Here is a 22,206-nt window from a genome sequence, read left to right as displayed (position 1 = left end):
CGTTCTGGGCTAATGAAGACAAGCATACGCCATACAGTGTGCTATGAGAAAAATTTTGCCCGGGCAGCGGCACTCTGGCCTACTCTTATATTAAATTCCAACTGTCAAGGGATCTTTTACGTCAAGGCCAATGGCCAATGTATACACGGGACCTTGGTTTTTTTCTCCCATCCGAACGACTAGACAGCTGTCCTTATCAGGCCCTTCGTCCTGCACCACTGACAAGGGGAAACCACGTCGGAAAATCCCGATGAACTTTCTCGGCCAATGCAGGGATCAAACATGCGACCTCCAGACTAGTGAGCCAGCGTCTTACCCACTTAGCCACCCCACATGCTTGCTTATCAAACCAGGCAAGTGTTTATCTAATATACAGTTTATTGTAATATTATTTGTTTACAAACAGAATGATGTTGATGAATAAGGTAAACAAATGATTATATGACATTAATTAAAGATACATTATGGGAGATTAGATAAAGAGCTGGCAGTTCTCACTATAATAGTTAAAAACTAGATAATGTAAAGGGAATTTGCTGAAAATTTCAGTCAAATTGATCCACTCTGAACCAAGATTTTAGCGATTGAATTTTCGGCCTAGCTTCGATCATCATTACTAAAGTTGGTACGATAAAAAACATTATCCATTTCGTGATTAAATCTGGAATGGAAGTCGAACCACAAATTGGAATCTAAGGCTAGCGATGACATCGAGAGTTGATTATTGTCTGGATAAGTTAATTAATGTCTAATTAATAATTCAGATAACATTTGAGGCCTAAAGAAAGACCTGTAATAGCTCTTGCATAATGTATGTTTAATGACACTGACTGGCCTACAGATGTTACAAGACTTTGTTTATTTTCTAACTTTTTTCTCATTAATATATAGATCGTTAACGACTCGAGCCAAATAACACACATGACACAGCTCTTTTATTTTAGATACCACACACAAAACTGTTTTTAGTTACCAGTATATTTGGCATCAAAAATGATTTTATATTTCCCCAAAGGTCCAAGACAAAAACTTAGGAATCTTTCTTTTTTTTTGCTTTTAATAATTTTAAATTACATTTTTTTACTATTTATACAAACCTTAAATTTAAGAATGAAGTTTCATAATTAGATGAGTTTATAATACACTGTCATGAGCAGATATAGATCCTATTTGTTTTAGGATATTAGATACTTTCATGGAAAATACCTAAGTGTACAGATACTATTAATTACTAATAACATTGCTGAAGTTGAAAAAAGTCATTGAAAATATATAGCCACGTTAAAATAACAAATAACTATTTGTTAAAAAGAAAATTCGTGACATTCAGCAATGTTTTATATAAGCTATTTATTGTAAATCTCCTTCTAAATATGGCTTTTAATATTTCCAAAAAGTAGATGTAGGGTGGCCGTCAACGACCCTTAATCTTCATACACGAACTAAATCAATGAAAATATCAGAATATTTTTTTTTACTCCTATATAGAATGTTATCTTACTGTTTTGATCATACTTCCTTATTACTGAAACTAAATTGTATAAGTACAGCTGTCCCACTCTTTTGTATGAACAAGTTAAGTTCCCAGAACAATGTGGGTTGAGATGAATAAATTGAGTGGCAATAGGCTAATTCACTGGTTATAACATATTTTTGCACATGAAAATCAAGCTGGATTTACTATTTCACTGTTATATATACAACGTTTGTATTAATTTAATCACTATCTTCATGACCTGATGAACCACTTTTAGCTGGTGATTTTGGGGATCCTGCACCTGATTCATTGTCCGAACCTTTTCTTGATCTTTCCTCTGAATTTCTACTTTCTCTTGATTTATTAGAGGCATTTGACCCTCCGGATCTATTTGATCCCCCTGACCTATGTGATGCAGCAGATTTAACACTTCCAGCATCACTTTCATTATCAGACCCTTTTTTTGAACCACGATCTGAGCCTGACCTTGAACGAGACCTTGACCTTGAACGAGACCTTGACCTTGAACGAGACCTTGATCTTGAACGAGACCTTGATTTTGAACGGGATCTTGATTTTGATCTACCTCTGTCTGATCCTGAACCAGAGCCTCTATTTGAACCTGAACCTGACCGGGAACCTGATCTGGATCTTGATCGGGACTTTCTGTCGTTATCTGATCCAGATTTTGCAGCTGCACCCCCATCACTTTCACTGCTTGATGATCCAATACGACGCCGTTTCTTACCGCCACCTTCATTCCCACTACCACTGGCCCTGATAAAACAAATATTCAACACTAATTAGTAAACATTGACAGTCTATAAAGGAATATACTCCATAAACATTGGCAAAGTTAATCCAAAGCTGTAGGACATTTGGCAAACCAAATTTTTGGGAGTTAACAAAAATATTGCCCACACAAATTCCCTTCGAACTAGCTCAATTGTCAAATATGGGCAAATTGCATTTGATTTTTTTCCCAAATATCTGATGGAATAGCTAATCATATGTATGTGCACCACAAAGAAATCACAAAAGACCTTTGTACACACAGCAGCTGAAGTGTTAAATCCAATACCCTGAATGTACAACTTCCAGTGGCTTAGCACACCATAACATAATGATTTGCAAGTGCTTCAGAACAATCTGAAAAGGTTTTGATATTTTAATATCATTGAATCTTACCCTTCATCATCATCAATTCTGAGTTTTTCACCTTCAGATCCTGATCCAGAACTGGAAGAAATAAAGGCTTTGGAAACAATCTTCTTTCTTTGTTTAGCAGACAGTCCTTCATCAACTTCCTCAGCTTTCTGTTTCCTCTTTTTATCCATCTTTTCTTTTAATGATCGAGGTTTCTTTCTCTTCCTGTCTTTCTTCCTACCACCATCTTCATCATCAGTATCAGACATATCTTTCTTAGATCTGTAATTAAACAGGTAGGATGTAATAACTCATCATGCGTGAATATATCATACTCTTGGAGCTTAATCTACTATTAAGTTCTGCCAAATTCGGACAGTTATGCAAATTGTATATGCGAATTCCTCACAGGGTAATATTTGAAATAATAATTTTTGGGATGAGCTTATAAGTCTCAAACGAACATGCGAGGGAGAGAAATGTTATTTCAGTTTCAAGTCAACACAAAATATGTCATTTTATGATTAACATATTATGGATAATATTTTTTATATAACTGGCTTGAGTTCATGTAGCAATATTGAGCTGTCGGAAGTACACTCAGCCTCTCCAATACCTCAAAGAAACATATATTTAAAGACTCTATGCATGATTTTAGCCCTAAAGAATCCCTTGCAAACTACAATAGTGTTAAAGTTGAATCTCTAATAGGAATATCAAGTCAAAAAATGGCTCAATTCCATTGATCTATGCGGCTCCATATGTAACAAGACCGCTATCATCTTCACATTCAATTTTTATTTTGTTTTCTTAATTGAACGTTAAATAATCAATCTGAATGCATATAAGCTGGGATTAAGCTAAGAGAAATTTGATAGTTTTTCCCATAAATGCAAATCACGCACAACATACCGTCTCTTCTTCTTCCTTTTCTTCTTTCCACCACCATCTTCATTATCATCTTCATCATCATCAGTACTGGGCTTTCTTTTCTTCTTCTTTCTTCTAGGTAATTCTTCTCCACTACCCTCTGATATAATATCATCATCACCACCCCGTTTCTTTTTACCAGATTTTTTAGGTCTCTCATTTTCTGGTTCTAAAGACATTTTTTTGGCTTTTTCTACAATAACAGCTCTCTGTTCTAACAAACGTTTCTCAAATTCTTTCTTCTGTCTTTGTTTTTCAGTCTGTAAAGCAAATATGTTTTTTGACAAGAATTATATTCAGTTACAGACCTCTTACCCTACACTTGTATCTAGCATTATAGAAATGAAATGAAATTGGGTTTACGTCCTACTGTTTTGCTCCTAAACTGTGCTAATGAAGACGGGCATACGCCAAACAGTGTGCTATGAAGGACATTTTGCCCGGGCAGCGGCACTACGGCCTACTCTTATATCGAATTCCAACTGCCAATGGATCTTTTACGTGCACGCCAATTTGTACACGGGGCCTTGGTTTTTCGTCCCATCCGAACGACTAGACAGCTGTCCTTGTCAGGCCCTCCGTCCTGCATCACTGACAAGGGGAAACCGGAAAATTTGGATGAACTTTCTTTGCCAATGCAGGGATCGAACACCCGACCTCCAGGCTAGCGAGCCAGCGTCTTACCCACTTAGCCACGTGATCCCCATCTAGCATTATACTCAGGGTGAAAAATAAGCTGTGATTTGAAACAGAAGCCAATGTAAACAGATAAAGATATTCAAATAGTTTTTCTAGATTGGCTTTTGGTTTAACTTTATTGCTTTGCAATCATTCAGCATGAATTTACAAACACAACAAAATTAACAACTCATGGAGGCCACACAACAAAATTAACAACTCATGGAGGCCACAAAAACTGTATTTTACACAGGGGGCACAAGGGATAAAAGAATTGGTCCAATGTAAGAAGGTTGTATGGCATGCAGTAGGGATGAGCATAGTCCGCGAAAAGTGTTGGCACCAACGATTCCAAGTGGACCCCTCACAGCAACAGTAGTATGTAAAGCTGGCAGTGTGCGATCATGCAGATGTTGCAGGATAACATCAAGGCATTGTCACATATTGCTGCCCAAACCTTGGTCGATTTTGAATGTGCTCTGTCTGTGGATCACCATTGACCAGTCTCATAATGATAGTGTGATGGCTGACACTCTGGAACTCGTGCCATCTTGTTTAATTGTGTGTGTTTTCGTTGAGTCTCAGTAAATAATGAAATATAAGTTTTGGTTTAAATTTTACCTGTTCTTCTTGGTATTTCTGTCGTAATTTTTCTTTATCTTCTTCCTGTTTCTTTCTTATCTCTCTCTCTTCTTCATCTATCTTACGTGCTCTAGCTACATGATACTGAGCCTGACTTAATAAATCTGAACATTGTCTGTTATAAACAAAACACAATAATAAGAAGCAATTTGTAACCTTGGTTATTTCAAAATATTAATATTGAGAATTTTATCTAATGTTATTCATATTACGTGTTTCATATGTTTTTTTAGATGTCTTTTATTGATGTCTTTGAAATATTATACAAAAGGGGTTGGGGTTATTTAAATAACAATAAAACCTAGAAATAACAATACTGTGGTCAATCCGATACTAAATAAGCTTAGTATGTACAATGGCACAACTTCTATAATAGGTTGATGTGACCACAAAGTTCCATAAAGATATCTTGAACAGTTATATACCACTAATAAAACTTGGGGCATAGAATCAGCCCATTTCAATATTAACATAGGATAAAAAATAATGATGGTTCTTGTTGGCAGAGGCTGTGATTTGAGCCACAATCAATCTAATAGTTGTATGTACCTTTATGTACATGTGTAAAATATGAACTATACCTTGCTTCTGCTGCAGCTTGATTTAAATCATACTTCATTCTATCTCCATGTTGACTTAGATAACTAAAATATCTGAAAACACATACAACAAAACACTAATTACAATAAGTTACGATGAACATAAAGATAGGTTGCCAAAAAACAACACATATACCCCACAGCAGCAGTGCATAAAAGTTTATTCTTTTGTAAGAAATGGGAGAATTACATTCAAGAGTAGTAGTAACCATAAAGTATTTATCAGAAGTAATTAAAATTTGTTTGGCTTCTAGTACTACCTAGTGCCAAAATTGCACCAGTAATCAGTTGATAATCAAGTCCAATCAACATAATCACTGTGTATAAATCTAAAGTCAAAATAGCTTTTAGAGTGCCAACAAGCAATTAAAGGAGGACAGATGGACAGGGGTGACGACAAACGAATCAATTAAATTTTGGTATGTAACCAAATTAACCACAAGGAATAATATTACAATAAAAAAACAAGTTTCAATATATTTAATATCCTCTGCACATTTCTTACAACACTTAAAGATGTCTCTTCAAAATAACCAGTCTATCAGTACTACGACTTTTGTTTGCTTCAAAGTACAACACGCTTTACACAGGACCACAGTATATCATCCGATACAATAAACTAGACACACTTTATTTTTCAGCTCTAATTAAACCCTGAAAAGTGCAAACTAAACTTATAAATGATGGGGCTTAATACTCAGCTGAAACTGGAATTAGGACATCAAACATTCTAGCCACTGCCACTCGAACAAATAAAGATCATCAAACAGAAGGTGTATATATCAATGGATGATTTTACCTGTGAGCTAGTTCTAGAGTATCTGGGGCCTATTAATGGATGTTTTTACCTGTGAGCTAATTCTAGATGTCTAACAGAAGGAGTATATATTAATGGATGTTTTTACCTGTGAGCTAATTCAAGATCTCTAACAGCTGTTAATACTGTCTTTAAATTACTTTTCTCATCTTTTAAGATAGAAGTAGCCAGTTTTTGTTGTACCAGAGCTATATTATATAATAATACTGTATCGTGTGGCGATACATGTCGGGCCTGTTGATAGAAATAATATCACGTCTTATTAAACTAACCAACAACACAGGTGTTAATCTTACCAGTGTATTGTCAACACTTTTGTTTTAAAAAAGCAATGTTATCATTAATTTATAAAAACCAACCACCTCCAACCTTAGCACAAGAGTTAAAACATGCTATACTGCGGTGATACGCAAGCCTATTGAATGAAATGAAATGGGGTTTAACGCCCTACTGTTCTGCTCCTAAACTGGGCTAATGAAGACAGGCATACGCCATACAGTGTGCTATAAGGGAAATTTTTCCTGGGCAGGGGCACTACGGCCTACACTTATATCGAATTCCAACTGCCAAGGGATCTTTTACGTGCACACCAATATGTACACGGGACCTCTGTTTTCCGTCCCATCCGAACGACTAGATAGCTGTCCTTGTCAGGCCCTCCGTCCTGCATCACTGACAAGGGGAAACCACGCCGGAAAATCTGGATGAAACAATGTTTGAAAGCTCTAATTCTTAAATTGGTAGGCTACCTACATAAGGTTTGTTTACTGTTGTAATATAGCAGCCTGTTGCGGCCATTTTATAATCTCAACTTCTCACAGGGAGACACTGAGGAGTCGGGAACGAGAAGGCAAGGATTTATGATGACAAATTATTCTAGCTTGTATAAATGACTTATTACCGCTTTAATCAAATCCCAACAGGAAGGATATATTTTAAGTGCTAACTTAATGGCTCTAGTAATGTATACAATGATAGGTAGTACAATCCCAATTCTAAATAGACACCATTCCTTTCCAGGTCTGTAACAAACTAGCTAAGAAGAACCTTCAAGAATTTCAAGAATGGTCTTCAGTTGTTGGATGATGGGCACATCTGCGAGGCGTTCAGATAGGACACAATTTCAAGGTCCACCAATGTGTCTGAGTATATGCAAAAGAACCCTTAACAGTTGGAAATTGATGAAGAGGGGCCGAAAAAAAAACGCCACTGTCTTGGCAGAATTATCTAACCCCGTATTGCAAAATTATCATATGCATGTTTAATCAAGACAAATGTAGGCAAAAATTACCAACACAATATTCATTAGGTAAAGTGCAACTAATACATTTAGCCATGTGAAATAACCACTAGGAATATCATTTCTCACTGGAGTAGTCACAAAACCAATACTTCATGTAATGGTTATGATAATGATCTAATCTTACCTTCAAGAGAACTGTTTTACATTCTTGTAATTTACCACATCTAAAATATGCTCTAGCTAAATACAACATAACATCTTCATTATGATTCTTGAAAAACTTCTTTAAACAATTTTCATACTGTAATACATAAAAATAATACACTGGCATTTAGTCACAATAACCAACTTAAAAGTTAAAATAGTCGGAGAAAACTATAAATCTTTTTTGGCTTTTGTAAATTTAATTTTGTAAGTGTCTGTTTCTGATCTAACATCTTACATACATGTGTTTTTGCACAAATTTTCCTGTTTCTGTGTTCTTGCCATGTTGGATAGTACCTGACTATACGTGCATAATAATAACTATTATTGTTGTACTCTGACAGAGATAGATATATGAAGTCTGTAAGGTAGATTAAATGAAGACAGCCATACCCCATGGAGGATACTATGAGGGAAATTTTGCCCTGGCAGCAGCGCTATTGTCTACTCTTATTTCGAATGCCAACTGTCAAGTTTTTTTTTCACTTGCACGACAATGTGTACACGGACTTCTTTTTATCCATTCCATTCGAACGACTAGACACTATCCTTTCCATGCCTTCTGTCCTGCACCACTGACAGGAGAAACTATGCAGGAAATTCCAGAGGAAATATTTCGGTTAACACCTGGAGCGAACCAGAGACCTCCTGATTAGCGAGACAGCATCTTACTCACTGAGCCACTGGGGGCTCTGTCGATGAAATGACTTAGAACCTATCTACAGTACCTGTTTTATAACTAGCAAGGACAAAAATAGAAATCAAATAAACAAACCATCTGAACGGCAGCCACATATTGTTTTTGTTCAACGTAGATATGTGCAATGTTTAACCACACATCACAGAAATCAGCTGTGGCCTCTCTAACCTGGGCAAATACATCTCTACCTTCACCAATACATCCTTTATGTGCCAATACACAACCTGATAAAATACAGATATTTAAATACTTAAATGTTTTTACCCGTCTTAGGTCTTTTTATTAAGTAAAATGTTCAATTTAGGAATTTACCTCCTCAAAGTTGTCTGGATGAAATGAAACCCTTTCTACACACAAAATACAAAGTTTGTGGAAAAGAAATAACCAGGCACATTAGCAAAGCGATGTTGGTATCCCCTAAATTCACACAAACAAAAACTGTTACAAATGCCCATAAAATTGTGGATGTCATATTTCTTAAAAACAGATTACAATTTACAGCCAACTGTGATGTATTTTCATATAAAGGAAGTATTTAATTTGGAAAATTGTGTAATTTTTTTATTATTATTACAAAATCGGATCATGTATTTCTATTGATGGAGTTTTGTCTTAAAATAAACCAATACAGACACCTTCTTAATTCGTTAATATCTAAAATATAATGGTAGATAATTTACCAATGCCATTAGCCGCCCATATATTTCTATCATCATTACGTAAAACTTGTTTATACATGGCTAAAGCTCGATCTTGATGTCTTTTTTCCTGAAATAATTTGTAATCTGTATTAAGAAAAACTGAATAAAGCATTGAAATGGCTATTAAATCAAATACATTTATTGCAGGTAAACAAAATATCCATGACTAAACTTATCAAACAACAACAAGAATATGGTATTAATAAGGCTGCAAAAAAAAAAACAAGTAACAGAAACCGAGCATGACATCATCACCACCATTTGGTGACATCATATCAAAGAAGAACAAGATGAGTAGCGCTCCTGCACAAATCGATATAGAGATATACATTTCTTCCAAGCCACAATTACAAATTTGATTATTGCTGTTGATTAGAAGTATCATTTTTTCAGATACCAGCGGTTGTCTCAATGACAGATCTTATGATACAACCCCCCTTATTTGCGTACCAAGAGAGGCTATTTTTTGTCGGGAAATTTCAATTTTCCCCAAATTCAACCTCAACCTTCATTACGTTGTAAAGGTGATATAATTAAACTGTTTTTAAAATCAGAAAAAAATTGTGACCTCTAGAGTGTCCGCAAGTTAAAAACGTGATTTTTCATACAATCAGGGGTCATAATCCAAGAAGTTATGGTCCAATATGCGCGAATATCAAACAGAACTTGAATCCAAAATGTGACATCTATAGTGTCCACAAGCTAAAAACATGATTTTTTGTACAATCAGGGGCCATAATCCATGAAACTACAGTCCAATAGATGCCAATATCGAACGTAACCAAGTTTCGTCAAATTATCTTTAAAGACCCAGAAAACCCAAGGAAATGCCAGCTACAAAGTTATAAAGATATATATACCTTGGCTTTATCTTTCATTGGTTGATGTAGAGTCTGTAACCACACATTACCTAGAGCTATTAAAGAATAAGCATCATCTTTAGTACCAGGTCTTTGTAAAATTCTCTCAAATTTCTTCTGTCCTGGTCCCCATTCATGTTTTACTAAATGCAGATTACCAATCAGTGACCAAGCATCTGGATGATCCTAAAAAATAAATTCAAAAATAAACCTTATTAACACAGCTCTCAGACCATACAGACTAAAAAAAAGCAGTCTTAAAGATGCATTATGTAAGATTCAGATAAAAAGCTGACTTCAAAACCAGCGGTTGCCAGGCAAGATCTTTTGCAGGAGATGGATAGAGAACAAGCTAAACAAAAATGGGATTTTTTGTACAATCAAGGACTATAATCCAGGAAGTTACGATCAGATATGTGCAAATAGCGAAAGGAACAGAGATCTTTGGTACTTAAACATATATTTTAAGTTTTATCAAAATCTGATAAAAATTGTGACTTCTAGAGGGTCCACAAACAGATTGTGGACAGACAGGAGCGACAGGATAATATGTCCACATAAAAATGTGGGTGTATAAAAAGATAATGAAAGATAAATATAATGAAAATTTCAAATTACTTTACTCAGAGTGAAGTTATGAGTGTTTAATGTTCAGACAAGATAATTTAACACGTTTTTTTGTTTAATCATTTAATTTACCTTCTTTCAAAAGCTTTCTAGCAACCTCTTATAAAATTAATTTTCAATAAATAAAATGGTTATTTGTGTTCTGCCATTAATCAGTTGATTTTTTATTAATTTATAGCATTACAGCATAGGTCTAAAAATTTATATGATTTTCAATTTTAATAGCTTGTATTTTGTTAGCAATTCAAAATACTTCTGACATCAAATGATAATTATTAAACAAATCTACCTGATTTATCTGTAAGGCTTCTTTAAACCAATCAGAAGCTTCATAAATCTGACCTCTATCTCGTGCCATACAGCCCAGTCTTAAATAACCTGTAAGAAATATTATCGGTAAATAAATACAAGAATCTATCAAAAGAAAACATTATAATTTTCTAGGTAATGGCTTTTGAGATACCATCTTGGAATCTTAATTTCATTTATCAAATAACACAGGAAATACTTTATAACTATTTCAAAATTAACTTTATATTTTCAGAAATAAATTGAAAGTTGATCCTTTCACTAGTGCAAAATATATTCTATCCCTTATGCAAAACAGCCATTGAATTTAATGCTATGCTAGGTTCCCACTATCACCATTCGTGCTACAATTGAAATCGTGGTGATCCTATCAGTTCTTATCATATATTAAAGTCAGTTGTGGCAAACGTGTTGGCCGTTTCGAAAAGTATCCGAACGTATCTGTAAGCAGATCATGGACTCAATGGAGACAATCGTATCGTAACGCATCGAACGACAGTGGGAACCTTGCATTAACAAAAAATACTCTTTTACAATACACTCTTTGTATGTCTTGAAAAATCCTCAGGAAGTTTTAGTACCCTTCATGTCTGACCTATCTACAAAATTATTCTTAAACTTGTCATTGAGAATACATTATATATTAATAAATTTGTTTCTGGTTGTTTATATCAATACAGATAGCAAACAGATACAGTAGGTAAATATTTTAAATAAACATACAATCAACGTAATTAGGATGATCTCTAAGAATAGTTCTGTATAATTTGTCAGCCTTATCAAATTCATTTAATGATTCATACAATCTAGCTAGATTATAAGTTGTAGTAACAGATATAGCACTATAATACGTCTCATCATGTTGGGCTTCATTCTTTGATCTCTCCAAAGATGCTTCATAATATTTCTACAAAATACCATAAACAATAGTTTAGACAAAGCAATTATAAACACAAACAGCAAAAAAATAAATCTTAACATCTTCTTACGTTCAGTACCACATTAATTATATGAGCAGTGCTAAAACAAAATTTTTGGTTTCCCGTTGATTTGACTATGCAGTTATATTGGTTGTGTTCATATTAGATAATCCATCGCCAACCAACATATTTTTATTTAAACAATATTTTTACTCAGTAAATATCTGAATTTGAATTGGGGAACATGTGGCTAAGCCTAGAGAAACCTTTCTTCAGTCCTGCACATTGAAGTCTATACTGGTTTTCAAGTTCAACAAAATCTAGTGAAAAATGATTTTCTCCATGTAGGGTTGTCCTTGATAATTAGGAGTGCTAGTGTTTATTTTGAATATGATATTGTACAAAACCAATTAAATTTATTTTCTTATAATAAAACTGATAAGGTTTCTTTAACTGATCTAATAAAGTTTAATTAACATAAAGTCATCTGAAACAGTAAAAGGTTGGGTTGACATTGTGCAGAAAGAGAAATCCAGGAATTTGCCATGCCGTAAAACAACAACATGACATTACAATATATGGCTAGTCTGGGGTATGTTTTCAGAATTGATGCTTTTGAATCCAAGTCTTGGTAACTAACCTTAGCTTCCTGATAATTTCCCAGTCTAAAATGTAAAGCTGCTACATTATTGAGAATCTCCGGTGGAACATCAGCTTGTACCTTCTCCTTTAATATTCTTGTAGCTGTACCATAGGCTGATAAAGCTCCCTGATAAAATATTTTATGTCAAATAGAAGTTATTGCAATACATTGCATCATGGCTAAAAAAGTCCATACCCACTATATTGGCATTAATTTTATAATATAATTATTTTAATGAAACCTGTAAATTGAGAATAATCTCAATTGAGGGTAGGCATGTAGAAATGCTGCCAAAAATCAGTCAAGCCTGTGTAATAAGTAACAATGAATGATTACAATTTATTAATAATATTATTTTAGTCTACATGCTATATACTATACCTGAACATCAGTTTGTTCAAGAATCTGTGCCAATTCAATCCAAGCTTCCACATCATCAGGAAACTGTTCTGTTACTTTCTTTAAATGTTGCTGTTATAATATAAGTTAATAATTGCTTTTAATAGATATAAGTAATTTCAACTATTCAAAATAAATCTTGACAATTATCTTTAAATCTAATCAAAATATTCTTGGCTTAAGATAATATTATATTTTACAACGATTGTTGCCCAAAGATCAACCAACCATAGGACATGTGTTCAATATGGTTGCACTGTAGGTATTCAAAAATTGGATGCCAAATGTTATGTTGTGATGTTACAGGCCAGTGTGTATAAGTTGCATGAGTAATAATCACCTTGGCTGTGTCTCTTTTATCTGCTTCAAGTGAATTAGAATAAAGGGAACCTAAGATCTTCATGGTTTCATAATTTCCTGGCTGGGCTTTTAATACTCTTTCAAAACATTGTGATGCCTGCAAACAAAACAATATTATAATGATTCTTACCGCTATATTTACTTAATGTTGACCATCTTAAATTATCATTGCAACTACCATACAAATGTAGAATGAATAAAATGGGGATTATTATCAGCATCAATCTGACTAATGAAGGAAGGGCATGTGCCATGACGTGTGCTTTTTGAGAAATTTTGTCTGATCAGCAGCGCAATAGCCTGCTCTTATTTCAATTTCCAACTGTTCATGGATATTTAACCTCCAGCCAATGATATACACAGCCCGACATTTGGTTATCATGATTTCTTGACTATGGTCGAACTAACTGAATCCGAATTTCATTTAGTCTGGGGACCCTAGTCTGAAAATACTGAACCATGCTACTAAGACATGGACGGAGTGGTACCAGGATGGCAGGTGTCGATGAAACTTAAGTGTACGATATTTAAAAAGAATGTATTTTTGTTTTGCATATGATTTTAGGAAAGCTTAAAAGAATTTTAAATGGTTGCTACTTCTATGAGCAGATATATTTTGTCTCGTATCATATGTCTGAATCTATGTAAGTCTAAAAATTACACATTATTTAAATATTTGTGCCATGTAAAAAGTAAAGTCAAATTACATGGAATTTTGTCAATGGGGGCAGCCATCTTCTAATAGATGATGGTTCGGATCATCTGCGTTCGGTTTCTAGTTCAGACACATTTACTTATCACGTCCCACGTCCTTTACCACCTACACAGGAAAACCTGGCTGGAAAATCCTGAGGAACTTTCCAAGCCTAGAACTCGGAATTTTAAAATTCAAGTTCAAGTATAAAGGAAATGAAATGGGGGTTAACGTCCTACTGTTCTGCTCCAAATGGGCTAACAAGCATAAAGGAGATAAGTATCTAAATTCCACCTCAACAGATACTTTAACTTTAATTTTAAATAACGATTCTGAGATCACATGTTCAATATCATAACCAGATGAAAGCTGCTCCATATAAATTTTCCTCTTAATGTTATGATACGGTTCACAGGAAATAAAGCAGATCTTTACAAAACAGATTTTGAGAGCTATACTCACATTTTCATTATCACCTCTGTAGATATACATCTGACCTAGACCAAAATATGGCAGTACAAAATTCTGTGGTGCAAACTGTGTTGATTGATAATAGTACTGAAAGGCTTGATCATAGTCACACTAAAAATTAAAATACACAAAATCGGAATTTGTACATAGATAGATGTAACACTACACAAGACAAATTTATTAATTCATTAATAATTGATATTCATGCCATCCTTATTTTCTTTTTAACTTGAATAACGCTCAAACTGAGGTTGGGAGCAGCTTGAGAATATCTTCATAGTCTAAACACTTTACATCAAAAGCAAGATTTTTGTTAACCACACTTTACTTAGGTAACTATATACCAGTAAATTTTGATTCAGACATGATTTTTGAAGGGTAAGTGTCTGAACACAAAATTTCCCTTAAAAATTTCAACAAACAGATTTTATTATGAACTAAAGCTTCGCTTTACTAAAAAGTAAGAGAACAAGACATTATCAACATAAATATTGTTTTGTTACCTGAACATGAAAAGCTCTAGCTAGTTGGTAACAACTCTCAGCTCTCATAGCTTCATTCTCTGTATTGTGAAAAGCATGAAGAGCTAAATGCTGAACTTTCTGATAATCCTGTTTAATACAACAAATTTATTATAATTAATTAACTCAACATATTAGAAATTAATTTAAAAGTACTAATACTATGTGCTATGCAAAAATAAATAATCTTTTAAAATAAAATGAGATTGAATGTGTTAACAAGAATGTGTTATCAAAAGTTTCAGAAATCCAAATTATACCGATAGGTTGCCAGGCAATGAAACATAGGCCTACAGCAGATAAGTGTTGTCCGAAATCCTCACATAAAAACTGTATTAATTTCAAATCAATCGGAAAGAAACCTTTAAGCACTAGATGGTCCACAAGATTTTTTTATTTTTTTTAAGTAATTCTAAGCTTCTTCATTTCATGAACATAAACACTGTGTGGCACTCAAAAAATAACTTTATAATCTTGATCACCCACAAGTTTTTTCAAAGTGATGAATGGTCAAAACTCTGACAGTAGTTATAGGAAATCTTGAAAAAATTAGGCATCATCCTCTCATGACTGTAAACAATGTGTATAAATTTAAAGTTTTGTGAAAAAGTCAACCAGATATTAATGTTAGATTCTAGTGTTTGTGGATGACAAACGGACAACACTATACAACCGCATTGAAATGTGGTCGTGTAAAACAACAATCTGACAAGACCTCAATCTCAGTTAGCATTGGCATTCTTTTCTATTAATATAACAGCCTTGGTTACATAGTATTTAACCCCAGGTCTATGTCTAACAAGTATAACTATCAACTCTGCATGCTTTTCCTGGCCAGACGAAAACATTCTTCTTGACCCTGATGCACCTAGAACTATCTAACTATTTTTGAAATTTCTTTAAGCTATCTTATTATTCCTGTTCATTTACAAACCTTTTTATAAAAGAAGTGATTAGCCAAATGATTTAGCACCATGGGGTTAGTAGAATCTATTGTGTAAGCTTTAGACAACAGTTGTACTCCATTTTTAATGGCATCCTGTTTCTTTGAATTAAGTTCCAAAATGGCTAATCCAACCAAAGCCCCCACACATTGAGGATCTAACTGTAAGGCTCTTTCAAAAGCCATTCTGAAACAGAGCATATAAAATATTTTCAATAAATTTCATATCAGATTATGAAATATTCATATAGTTTACTGCCATACACAATCAAAAGAAATTTCATTAAATAAAACGATTATTCCTATCGATCAATTCAAATATTTATGTTATGGTCCTTTATTTAATGTCTTGATTGGTTTCTATTGTTTTCACACATCCATATGGCCAATGACAAATATAGTAATAATAATTCTATCATTTTCTGATAAGTCAGCTCAAAAAAAAAGCTAGATGCATTTTATTTACAATCAAAGAGATACATATCAATTCTTTACCTGGCCTTTTCTAATCTGTTCAATTTAACAAAACAATGTCCCATTCCTAGTCGAACAGATCCGGGACAGTTTGGATTATTCTTTAGAGCTTTCTTATAGTAAGCTAAAGCACTTCTGAACTCTTTCTTATTGAAGGCAATGCAAGCTTTACCCAACAGAGATGGAATATTACTTGTAGACTGAAATTGGGAGGCAATTAATATCAATAATGAGTATAGTACATAATATACTGAATAATAGGTCTGATTTCCACAAACATAAATCTAAACAAAAATACAAATAGATGAGCAAATAATAATGTTGGCTTGAAAGAATTTTCTTTTGATTAAATTAAGTTTAATTCGCTCATCCTCTTGATATCAGTAGCTCATGAAAATGATCCATACAATCAAGTGAATTTAGTAGGCCTACTGTAGATTATAAAAAGAAGTAAAACTTACTTGATTGAGTACAAAGTTAAACTGAGCATCAGCTTGATCCATTTTATCCCCCTCCAATAAACAAAAATAGGCACGACCCAACAGATGATTCTATAAATATAAACAACATTTCAAGTCACTAATCAAAAATAGACAAATATATTTCACTGAGGACTACAGCCAGGACTGGATTAAGACCGTTAGAGGCCCGATGCACTGTAAGGTTCATGGTGCCCTGAACACAATTTTATTTTGCTTAACGGTTAATTTAGGGCTGATAACAGTGACCAAGTATCATTTTTTAGGGTCAAATTCATGTTCATTTTTGATTAAGCAAAATTCCATTTGCAAATTCAATGTCAATAATTGTAATATGAAAATATTGCATATGGCTCAAAGTTGTATTTTTAAAAAATGCAGTGTCTCAGCATACCTACGATTTGACTATATTCAGTACAACATCTGTTTTCATGAGGTGTGACTGAATATTATTTTTTATTGTTATGATCCATTATGTTATTATATCAATCAAACCATGGCTTGTGATGACAAATCTACATACTTGTCGGTCAAACTATAAAAACCTGCCATGTTAAAGACTGCCCTGATAAGAGCTGTTTGTAATTTTAACATTTATTGTTGTGTTTTAAAAGATCGCTTTATTGCACGTACCTGGTCATACATAATAATCTTATCGGCTGTTGTATAGAGAAGAGTAGCCTTGGTAAAAAGCTCTCTTTTAGTGTCTTTATTCTTTTCTTTATGGGCCATCTGTACGTAATAGGCTGCCAGGGTATCCAATGACTGCATCTGATCTCTTTCAAAATTTTGGTAGTCAATTCCTGCATCTGTTCTTGAGGATTCCAGAATTTTAACAAAATCATCAACAAAACCTTGTTTATAGTACTCCAACTAAAATAAAAAAATATTTACCATAGATGTACATCAAATTTTTTAATAAAAAAATTAGGAAAATAAAAGGTGTGACTCTTTCAAATGTTACGTGTAGTGGTCACATCAAAAGTTGATTTACTACTGGCATTTGAATATTCTAAGCCTTTATTTCAATGCTATGCAATGCAAATGTTCAATTTCAGGCTGTTTTTGATATAGTTTTTCCATTTTCTACATGTGGCATATTGTGAATCTTTCAAATAAAATAATATTTCCATTATCTTTTCATTTAATGTTGCATTTTAGTTGATATCACTTGATTATTCCGAAGTTAGAGACAAAATCTGATCAAATTATATGGTTTAAATGACACTGAACAACAAATGCCCCAAAATTAATTCAAATTCAATATCTGAATTGATAGTTTAAGATAATTAATAGTATGAGTTCAGCTCTCATAATATGTGAAACACTATAGCTAATTGTCTGTAAACTGATCAGCAAACTTACTGCCAGCGTAACCCATATGTGTAGAGGTGCCACCTCTTGGCGGAGAATACTGAGTACTTCATCTCCTTCTGGTAGCTGATCAAGATCTAACTCTATAACCTAAAACATAAAATAGACAAATTTACCTTTAAAACATTATCATAATTTTTATCACATTAATTCCACTTAAAAAGTAGGTATGTTTTTTGACCTAAACTTTGATTTCAACAAGTTAACATTACTAAAAAATGTCTTTTTTATCATTAATCATAACATTTTTGCTAGTTGCTCAAATGTTTGTTCAATCTTCATTGATACATCTTGATCGTAATTAGTTTGTACTGTAGGCGTCAAGGTATGACTATTGCATAGAGACCTATTATATTATTAACGAGCTTGACATCTGTGAGTTGTGTTTCAGTGCTTCTAAAAAGTTATCTTGATGCCTTTATGCGTCTTGTGAAGCTAGTGTGCCAGCAGTGGCGTACTCAATGTGAACCAATTCCTTAATCCCTGTTCACTTGTCAAAGAAAATGCAAAAAGGTTAAACAATGATGACATTCACTACATACCATAGGGGAGAGTGGGGCACAGTGGGCATGATTTCTTTTTTAGTAAATTGACAAGAAGTGAAGACCTACAGAGAATCAAACTATGTACTCAGTTGAAGCCAGTCATATGTTCGATTTAACAGTGCTGTTAAGAAGTTAATAAATTGAAACCATTTTTATGTTGATCATTGTAAAACCAAAATTTTTTTTTACCCAATGTGCCCCGTATGTGGGGTACACTGGGTCACACTATCGGACACAGTTGGCCATCGAGTATGTTTTTTTAAAAAAAATGTATAGTAAACACACTGAAACTCATCAGAACTGTGAAAACTAACTTTTTACTGTAGTTCAAAATATGAATTTGTTTTAAGACTTGAACACAGTTACGCAGCTGGAAATTTTAAAAAATAGCTTAACATTGAATAAAAAATTCTTTAACTAGAGAAAAAAAAAATCTTTTATGCAAACAATTCCTATGATTTTTAAGTCAGTAAGGATTCGTAACCTAGGACCAATATTTCCTTAAAAACAGCTCAAATATCCAGATTCTGTCTAAAATGGACAAATGATATTTGGTTAAACTCAAAATGCTTATGCTCAGTGTGCCCCACTGAAATGTGTCCCACTGTGCCCTATCATCAACCACAACAGAAAATCGAAAATGGCAGGAAGGCATGTGATAGTATTATGAAACAAAATATCTCTAATGAGAGTCAATTACTATCTCCTTCACCTGGAATTTCAAATTTGTGGGCTCCAACAAAATCTGGAGTAGTCAAGCAGTTTAACCAGTCCACCAAAAATTCACTTTTGCGTCAGAAAAACGGTTAATGGCTGATATCAGCTTACATAAATTTATTGAATTTAGGAGGACAAATGGGGGCTATAAATGGGAATTCCGCAGTGATGTCACAATTGAATTTTCCCAAAACCTGGCTTACTGTGCCCCATGGCTTACTGTGCCCCGCTCTCCCCTACACGTAACCAGTTTCTCTGTCATGGTTTTGCCTTTTATTTCTTATATTATTGAATGGAGAGCAAATATGGGCGGAATTCAACAAATAATGGTCGTCTTTTTGTAGTTTATATGTGCAAATATAATTCTTTTATGGTTAGTGCTAAATGATAAGGCCAGCTCAATTTTTCGTCATAGGTCACAAGATGAAGATGTAAACACACTTACACAGGGCGACAGGGGCCAGCCATTGCGCTAATCCCAACCCTAACCCTGGATCTAGCCCAAATGCTTACCCTAACCCTAACCAGTAACATACAACCTCGCCAACACTCACGTTATTTACATCTCAGCGACCTTGACAAAAACTGAGCTGGCCTCAACAAATAGATTTAGCTATTCTTTTATTTATAATAAGCACGGTGAATGTCACGTGTGCTCGGACCGGGATTTGATTTTTCGGAGTGGGTCTACTTTGACTTTGAGTATTATCATATCTAAACATGATACATCATAATATATCATTCATTAACGCAAACACAGATTTGGGTAATACATTTTCACGTAGACAGGGATATATAATTAACAATTATAAAGACAATTCCACACTTACTTCGTCCGTATCCCTCAGAGGGATTTCTATGGATCCCGCCGCCATCTTCCTTGTTGACGGGAGAAGTAATTAAAACTTTTCAAAGAAATATTGTGTATTGCAATACAGTGGAATGTAGACGTCTCATTGCTATGGATTATAATTGTTCAAAATAAATAGTTACATTGCTTTTCTTATAGTATAACACAGGGCATCGCATAGCAATATTGAATCAATCGCAAAATTGGACAATGAAAGATCATCCGAATCATTCGGCCCCTTTCGTTTTATTTCGACTGTGAAGCTACACCACTTATCACAGCACTGCAGATGATCAACCCAGAGGGCAGAGAAATACACTTCAGAGTGGTTCCCCGTCCTCTACAGACTTCACAGTTACGTGCTTAACGCCCGCTTCCAACTGAGTGAAATCCGAAACATTCCCGAGAGCTTTAAATAATCTATTATTATCATAACAATGACATGTTTTGGTTTAGGATATCACAGGCCTACGTGCAGAGCATATTTTTCTCTCCCAAATTCATGGAATTAACGTCTAAAAATGTAACGTGCGAAGTATTGCCGCCGTACTTTTTTGGCTCACTCCAATCATATACACACTGAGCAGAAATACTTTCTCAAAGCTTTTGATTTTATCAAATTCGCGGGTAGTTGATCCCTCCGACCCAATGCCAAACTTAATCAACTTGACGTTGTCTCCCCTGGAAATTCCCGCTGCTCAAATACCTGGACACGCGCGCCCCCTGGTCACCCTCGGGGGGGGGGGGCGTATATTCAACAGCTAGAAGGCTTGATCTTGCTTTAACTCCGTACATCTTATCAAGCTGTTGTAAACTCCGGGTCGTTGCTTCAAGAGCGTGAGGTGGAATCGGATGTAAACCTCTGACTCATAATTGATCATAAGGGGGGTGGGGGTGGCCGAATAAGTAGCACGCGCGCGCTGTATCATACGGCCTGTCATTGAGTCAACTGGCGTGGTTTCGAATCCCCGGCTGTACGTGACAAGGAGTAGGGTTGCCTGTCCAACCTCGTGGGTTTTCTCCGGGTCCTCCGGTTTCCTCCCACTGCTAAAGATCCCTACGCGCAAGCGAATTATTGAAATAAAAGTAAACCATATGTTAGTCCCGAAATGACCTAGTTTGTGTCGAGTGGACGTTAAAACCCATTTCTCTCTCTCTCTCTCTCTCTCTCTGACTCATAAGCCGCTGTGGCGGTGTTTGCTACAACTTACTATAAGATTTTATTTTATCATTTAATTTACAAAAGTTTGTCATAATATGACCCGACTGTAAAATATGAGAGCTGGTCACAACACAATAAACAATAACTAATAAATAATTTAGAAAACCGAAAATTTAAAACAAAATTGCAAAATATTAATAATCCCTTAAATAGCATCCTCTACGGTATAATTTGTTATTTGGCCAACATACTATTGGCTGCTTGCCTATGGCCGCACTATCAACGGGTTGCAAGAAATGGGAATATTTAGTTTTAAACAAATGAAACATTAACCGTGGCAGTCCCACAGAATTGTAGGGCGATTTCGCGAGGACCGTAATTCTAGCAATGATCAACATGTATATAGGCTGTGCAAATTTCGTGTCAGATCTAAAAGGGTCCACCACGTCCTTGTGGCCCGAAAGGGAAAAATGGTACGTAGCAATAGATACGAAACTTACGCAGCCTGACCACAGTCTTTTTTTCCTCTGGTGCATTAATTGTCTAAGTTCTATCTAAATAACTGTTGTTAGAAGCTCTGGGAGATACATCTGATCTTCTTGTAGGTTGCTCGGGCATGTGCGAGGGAGAAGTCGATACTTTTGCTATTGCCGCATGGTATTAGAACTCTGTCAACACACTGAAGCAACATGCTATCTACACTTCTTTATTGAAATGAAAT

The 22,206-nt window shown here is 34.6% G+C and overlaps 2 protein-coding genes across 2 annotated transcripts; both read right to left on the bottom strand.

The window, feature by feature from the left end:
* Positions 1-360: 360 nt before the first annotated feature.
* On the bottom strand, positions 361-6,338 carry LOC130013169 (RNA polymerase-associated protein CTR9 homolog). The gene is made up of 6 exons (XM_056101850.1): positions 6,321-6,338; positions 5,455-5,526; positions 4,853-4,988; positions 3,536-3,813; positions 2,666-2,905; positions 361-2,254 (listed from the first exon to the last, which is right to left on the bottom strand). Exons 2-6 carry the CDS (start codon positions 5,490-5,492, stop codon positions 1,717-1,719), a joined length of 1,230 nt encoding a protein of 409 aa, XP_055957825.1. The 5' UTR covers positions 5,493-5,526; positions 6,321-6,338; the 3' UTR covers positions 361-1,716.
* Positions 6,339-9,979: 3,641 nt separating this feature from the next.
* Positions 9,980-20,482, bottom strand: LOC126824357 (RNA polymerase-associated protein CTR9 homolog). Its single transcript, XM_050553569.2, has 14 exons — positions 20,304-20,482; positions 18,203-18,301; positions 17,471-17,710; positions 16,820-16,909; positions 16,380-16,558; positions 15,876-16,071; positions 14,924-15,031; positions 14,412-14,531; positions 13,236-13,352; positions 12,878-12,967; positions 12,494-12,622; positions 11,657-11,840; positions 10,914-11,002; positions 9,980-10,183 (listed from the first exon to the last, which is right to left on the bottom strand). The coding sequence occupies exons 1-14, from the start codon at positions 20,346-20,348 to the stop codon at positions 9,980-9,982; spliced, it is 1,890 nt and encodes a 629-aa protein (XP_050409526.1). The 5' UTR covers positions 20,349-20,482.
* Between the last annotated feature and the right edge of the window lie 1,724 nt (positions 20,483-22,206).

The sequence above is a fragment of the Patella vulgata genome, chromosome 6 (assembly GCF_932274485.2).
Source record: "Patella vulgata chromosome 6, xgPatVulg1.2, whole genome shotgun sequence".
In the NCBI taxonomy this organism is placed as follows: Eukaryota; Metazoa; Mollusca; class Gastropoda; family Patellidae; genus Patella; species Patella vulgata.
Note: the sequence above shows the minus strand (reverse complement) of the source record. Positions and strands in the feature narration are given on the sequence as shown.

Bases quoted from the DNA above. Each gene is read 5' to 3' on its own strand.
- LOC126824357 (XM_050553569.2), bottom strand. From the start codon at position 20,348: ATGGCGGCGGGATCCATAGAAATCCCTCTGAGGGATACGGACGAA. The intron at 18,302-20,303 runs GTAAGTGTGGAA...TTTATGTTTTAG, and splicing joins CTCTGAGGGATACGGACGAA to GTTATAGAGTTAGATCTTGA. The intron at 13,353-14,411 runs GTGAGTATAGCT...TTTTGTTTGCAG, and splicing joins ACAGAGGTGATAATGAAAAT to GCATCACAATGTTTTGAAAG.
- LOC130013169 (XM_056101850.1), bottom strand. From the start codon at position 5,492: ATGAAGTATGATTTAAATCAAGCTGCAGCAGAAGCAAG. The intron at 2,906-3,535 runs GTATGTTGTGCG...GTTTAATTACAG, and splicing joins AAAAGGAAGAAGAAGAGACG to ATCTAAGAAAGATATGTCTG. The intron at 2,255-2,665 runs GTAAGATTCAAT...TTGTTTTATCAG, and splicing joins AGAATTGATGATGATGAAGG to GGCCAGTGGTAGTGGGAATG.